This window comes from Tamandua tetradactyla, chromosome 18 (genome assembly GCF_023851605.1).
Source record: "Tamandua tetradactyla isolate mTamTet1 chromosome 18, mTamTet1.pri, whole genome shotgun sequence".
Lineage (NCBI taxonomy): Eukaryota > Metazoa > Chordata > Mammalia > Pilosa > Myrmecophagidae > Tamandua > Tamandua tetradactyla.
In genome coordinates, this window is record NC_135344.1 from 5,762,756 (window position 1) to 5,768,879 (window position 6,124).

A 6,124-nucleotide genomic window follows, 5' to 3' on the forward strand; every position below is an offset into this window, starting at 1 on the left:
GGCATTAGGTAACAGGAGGGCAACCGGGGCAGGAGTAAGTTCCCCACCTGTCACTGCAAACTGTGCCTTCTCCGCACCCCGCTGGGACACTGTGCTTCACACCATTTCGGGAGGTGTATTTCTATTTGTCCAAGGCCAAAGCGGTAAGAGAGACTCTAGGGACCTCCTTCCAGACACCTTCAGCAATCAGTGAAAATTCTGAGCAGTTCTCATCCAACCACAAAGCCACACGCGTGACTAGGAGCGGCCGATGCACGCCGCCCGCGAGGCTGCACGCGGGGTACACTCCTGCGGAAGCTCATGCACACCACGTCTGCAGCACTTTCTAATCCATGGGATGCTAAATTTATTAATTACAGTAAGGACAATAACAGATGCTCATTCGGTACCTCCTGTTGGTAAGTTAACACCAATTCCAGGCATCATCTCGCCCTCCCTACAGTTCTAGAGGTCAGACTTGCGCACAGTGGGGCGCAGCCTCCAGAGCCGCCCTGCTCTTCTATTTCTGACCCGGGCGCACCGCCCACCGCCAGCCCACACGCCCGTCCCTTGGCCAGGGGCTCCCCATGGGCCTCGCTTCAGGGGGCGTTTCAGACACAACAACGTCCAGAACTAAGGGCTGGCGAATACTTGCACCGGCAGGAATCAGCCGTGCGCCCGGCAGCGCTCCGGTCCTCAGACCCGCGCGCTCCTCTTCCCGGCAGTCAAAGCCGGTTCGCATCGGGGTTTGGGCGGAATCGAAAGCCAATAACCACGACTGACGGAAAGGGAGACGACGCGGGGTGAACGTTTTCATAACTTCACCTCTCCCAACACGCTAGTTTCCTCACGGCCTTCCCCGGGAAACACGGCTGTTCTCCATTAGCTCGGGGACGCACCGCCCAGACCGCACCAACCAGGTCGGTCCTTCCCGAGCGCGGGCTGCGGGCGCCACACCGGCCTCCCGACTCCGCCCCGCAAGCAGTTCCCAATTTTAACTTCAAACCCCTCCACCGACACCCCGGAGGCGAGGGTGCTCCCGAGGCCCCCAGCCCAGGGCAAACTCCGGGCGCTGCCCGCCGGCCCCGCGGAACCCTGGCCCCGCACGCTGCCTCCGACACGCGCCGAGGCCAGAGGCCCCAACCGCAGCGGCCGGACGCGAGCAGCCAGCGCGCGGGCCCAGGGGCGGCCAGGGCGGCCACGGCGGGTCGGGCGCGGGAGGGAGGGGGCCCGGGGGGGCCGGGGAGGGGGTCAGCGCCGAGCTGACAGCGGGAGGCCCGGTCCTGGGGCTGGCGGGGGAGAGCGGGATGAAGCGTCCTTCGGCGGAGAGGCTCCGCGGAAAGCACAGGCCGGCGCGGGGCGGGGAGGACCCGGACTGCGGGCGGGCGGCGCCGGGCCTGGGCGGAGGCGAGGGGCGGGGAGGTGGGGGAGGCGAGGGGGAGGTAGGAGGGGGAGGGGGAGCGAAGGGAAGGTAGGAGGGGGAGGGGGAAGGTGGGGGAGGGGAGGGGGCGCCGTGAGGAGGGGGGGGCCGCGGGGGGATGAGAGGCCGGCGGGGCGGGGGCGGGGGCGGGCTGGGGGGCGCCGGCCGCACCGCGCACCCCGTACGGCGCACGGCGGCCCGGCCGGCGGAGGAAAGTAGGCCCAGGCGGCGGAGGGGCCGGCGGCGACTCGGCATATCATTCCGCCCGCGCCCTCCCCCCAGCCGGCAGTCGCGGCGGCGGCGGTGGACGAGGCGGCCGCCCGCCCGGGCGCTCCCGGGGTCCCTGCCGCCGCCCTCCGGGGCCCCGGGCGGGGGGCGCGCTCGCCGCGGGCAAGCCCGACGCAGGGACTCCCGGCCGCCTTACCGGTGTGGCCGCGCGCCTTGCTCTCCCTGGGCTTCGGGGGGCGGCCCCGCGGCATGGCTCCCGGCGCGGCGCGGCGCCGACCACCCCTCACGGCGCCCACACTCACACACATACACGCGGGCGCGCGCACGCGCGGGACCCGGCCTCGGGGGCGCGGCGCGCTCCCGGCAGAGGCGGGAGCGAGGCCTGGGCCGCGGCCTACCCCAGGCAGGGCCTCGTCAGGGCGCCCGCGGGGCGGCACCGGGCAGGGGACCCGGACGACAGAACGGGGGAGCCGGAATGGCGCCGACTCGGGCGGGTTCCATGGCCCGGAGGGCCGCGCCGGGGTCGTTGGGAGCGGGGCGCGCGGTGGGGGCGGGGAGCAGCGCGGGGACCGCGCATGCGCGCGACGCCCGTTGGAGCCGGAGGAGGCCGTGGTGGCCTCCGGGCCTCCGGGCCTCCAGGCCTCGCCGCCCGCCCGGCTTTGGTGGTTCTGGGCCCCTCCCGCCCTCGCCGCCCGCCCGGCTCTGGTGGTTCTGGGCCCCTCCCGCCCTCGCCGCCCGCCCGGCTCTGGGCGCCCCCGGGCCTCGCCGCCCGCCGGGCCAGCGTGGCCACCGGGCCTTCGCCCCGTCCGTGTGCGAGGCTTGGAGCCCGGGAACCAGCGTTTACCAGAGCGAGGAGAAGCCGCCGACCCCCGTGTCCTCTGCTGTGGCGCTGGAGCCGGTCGCCCTTTTCGGGTGTGCAGGCTGGTCTCGGTGTTGGTGCCCGTGCTCACATCTTCCAGCAACTCCTGAGCCAGAGACTCGGCGGCCGAGCGGTGCTGAGAGAGGCCAAGTTACCGAAGAGGAAACCATCCTTTGCCCCCATAAGCCGAAAGTAAGTAGTCTAAGTGATTTCAGTACTCTGAGTAAAGGAGCACCAGATGCGGGCGAACCTCCTGCACGGTGATGGAGCACAGAAGAGCAAACCAGGCAGTCTGTCCCCAAAAGTTGGAACCTGGCTGGCCAAAAAAAAATGAGAAGGGCGAGATAGTGACAACTGGAGAAGAGGAAAGATGCTCTTTTAAGTGAATCTGAGGAACTGGTGAGAAAGGGCTCTCCAAATGGAACAAGATAAAGAAAAGAAACTAGTTGAAGGTCTTTTTCTGCCAGGTGTTGTATATATACTTGCATATGTGTACGTTTATTTTATTTCCTGGAAAAACTCTTGTAGATAATTTTCCCATATTTTACGGAAACAAATACCGTGTATTTAAACTACCAATATCATCTACTCACTAAATGGCAAAGCTGGGATTTAATAATTACTACTTTATTAACGTCTACTATTTTTAAGGGACTCTTACATGTTAGTGCTTTGCTTAAAATACAGCAAGCCCTCAGGGAACAAATTATCACAACCATTTTGCAGATTAACATACTGAAGGTCAGCGGGGCTAACCTATTTGTTCAAGACCACAGAGCTTATAAGCAGATGCAAGATTCAAAACCAAGTGTTCTTGTCTCTGAATCCCATACTCTTTCTGATTACATGCAAGCAGGAATCTACATTCTAAGTTCAGACGGAATAGAACTGTGCCATCTACATATTAGAGCAGGAGTATAAGGCTGAGGAAATAGGTTAGAGGCAGATTGTAAATATCTTTGACTATATAACTCAGTTGGGATGATGATATGTGTTTGAATTTATATAATGTTCTGAAAAGGATGTGAGGCAGTTTGCGAAAGTATGTGTGTATAGTCAGGGCAAAATAAATAGAAGAGGAAATCAGAATGAAGGAAAAATAACCAGATAAACGAAGCCAGGTAATAAGTACCTAAATTCATTCCATAAACTCCTATATAGTTATAAAAGGTGAAGATGGGATTCCAGCCTTTTTAACCAAAGAAATGAGGAAGGCATGAGTAGTTAAAAGATTCGCACATGTTCATAAAAGACGAATCTTTGGTTTAGGTAATGCATGTTATTCGTAAGAGAGGAGAGAAATGGCTCAACATTTTCATAAAGTTGTTATACTGAAGTTAGCTATAACAGAGTGGACTTTATCCTTATCACAACTTTATAGGATTGTTTTCTTAGTAATACCACTTAATGGTATTACTAATTCCAAAAGCAAATTCTAATTCCAAAGTCTAATTCCAAAGCAAAATTAAGTAAAAGCCAGGACCGAAATAATACAAACAAGGCAGTTTTCTGATCATCTGACCTACAACGAAGATATAGTCGCATCTAAAGCAGATGTTGCAAGATTCTCAACTTTTATTTGGTGGACCAGTGTTTTTGGTTTTTTTTATTTTAACTGACATAATCCCACTTCCTTTTTCCACCTCTACCCTTTTGCCAGCAGCATTTGGATTTTATTCTGGGTTTTGCCCCTCTTCCCCTCTCAGCCACTAAAGTTTGGTCCGTGGCAGCATATTCACAGCTGTATGCTGTGCAGTCAGTGACCACACCCTGCAGGCTTCTGGGTCAGGGATTTCCATTTTGTTCCACAGAATTTGGCAGTGGAGCTCCGGCCACCTGCAGCCTGCCAGCAGAGGCTGACAACGCTCACCTGCCAGAGGTGGAACCCTAGCCATGTACTTGTAAGTTATGTGCGTCAATAAGTATGCTTTTAAAAAGCAAGGTGAAGTTGGGGATTCTGTCTTCAGCAAACAATTTTAACTGCTACAGAAAGTTAAGAGGATGTGTATAGTTACCTCAAACTAAAGCAGTTCTCATATATCCGCTACGCCATGCTGACTCTTCATAAAAGAGGTGTAAGTACCACCACTAACTTCATCACTTTTCAGGCCCAGAAACCTAGGTGTGATTCCTTTTTTATTTTTTTCAATAATCAACTTGATCTAATATTCACCAACAATGAGAGACTACACAGTCTTTTCAAGATACATAGAATGTTCACAAAAAGTGGTCATATGTTAAGCAGAAAAAAAAATAAATTCTCCGAAGAGGAAATTGTACTGCTCATAATATTTGTCCATATACAATAGTATTGTTAGAAATAAAAAGCAAAGGGACAGTTTTTAAAAGAATTCTAAGAATTCCCAGAGAAATGATCCAAACTATAGTTTATAAGCCATTTACAAATAAATAACAGCAAGTAGACTATATATCAAACCAGTGGGATGCAGCCAAAGCTGTACTTTAAAAAGTTTATAGACATAAATGCATTAATCAGTAGATAAAAGGTTGAAAATAAATACAGCTTTCATCTCAAGAAGCTGGAAAAAGGCAAGCAAAGAGAGTAGTAAAAAGATAATTTGCCATATAAATTAAACTAGAACAAAAATAGTAAATAAAACAAAGTTTGTTCTTTCAGATAATTTGTAAATACTTAAAATCATTTGACATGTTTCATCAAGAAGTAAAAGGGGAAAAAGTAAAACAATTTTAGAAATCAGAAAACACCAAGCAATTCCTCTCCTCACTGTGTACTTTGAATGGACCATTTACACAGCACAGACACATAAAAGTATATTTACAGTTGTACTGATTCTAGTACTGAAAAGCCAGAAACAACCTAAATGTATGTTAAGAATGGATTATGGTATATCATAGAATGTATTACTATATGACAATTAAGATGAATAAATTAGGGCTACATATATCAATATGGATAGCAAAAAATGCAAGTTGCAAAAGCTATGGAAATTATCCAAGATGCATTTGAAATATGGAATCAATATTTACACTGTGCATATGTTCTAGGTTTATGCTTGACACTTGAGGAGCTGTTTAGGTACATTCAAAATATGTTGTTCATCTTGGATATGTCTGAATCCAGGAAAATAAGGAATAAATATTTGGGTGTATTACATTTAAATTATTAAAATTTTGAAAAAAGTTTTTCACTATCCTGTCATTCTTCCTACTATAAATTATTTTTAAATGGTCTAAAGTATAAAATATACAAAAGTATAAAATGAATCCATTGATTCCAGATGTTAATTGGTAGAGACTATTTTTCCTGTTTTACTCATGGTATCACTCAGGCATGGGAGTCTTGCAGGAATTTTCCTTCTCTCTGACGTTCTTCATTCAAATCCAATTTCTTCTTTTTTTAATATTATTTATTGTATAATGTATTAGTTAGGGTTCTCTAGAGAAACAGAATCAACAAGGAACACTCGCAAATATAAAATTTATAAAAGTGTCTCACATGACCACGGGAATGCACAGTCCAAAACCCTCAGGGCAGGCTGTGAAGCCGACAACTCTGATGGAGGGTCTGGACAAACTCCACAGGAGAGGCTCTCCAGCCAAAGCAGGAATAGAACCTGTCTCTTCTGAATCCTCCTTAAAAGGCTTCCCGTGATTAG

The 6,124-nt window shown here is 51.5% G+C and overlaps 1 protein-coding gene across 4 annotated transcripts in view; it reads right to left on the reverse strand.

Moving 5' to 3' along the window:
* The window catches only part of ZNF236 (zinc finger protein 236), a 190,625-nt gene extending 188,698 nt beyond the window's left edge, over nt 1-1,927 (reverse strand). For 2 of the 4 annotated variants that reach the window (XM_077135202.1, XM_077135201.1), the window contains exon 1: nt 48-1,014. Coding sequence is in view for 1 of the 4 variants with exons in the window: in XM_077135198.1 (XP_076991313.1) it covers nt 1,824-1,878 (55 nt within the window). In the remaining 3 variants the exon portion in view is untranslated. Of the gene's footprint in view, nt 1-47; nt 1,015-1,823 lie in introns of those variants that run through there. The other 2 variants (XM_077135198.1, XM_077135203.1) reach the window with 2 other exon arrangements.
* Nucleotides 1,928-6,124: the final 4,197 nt, after the last annotated feature.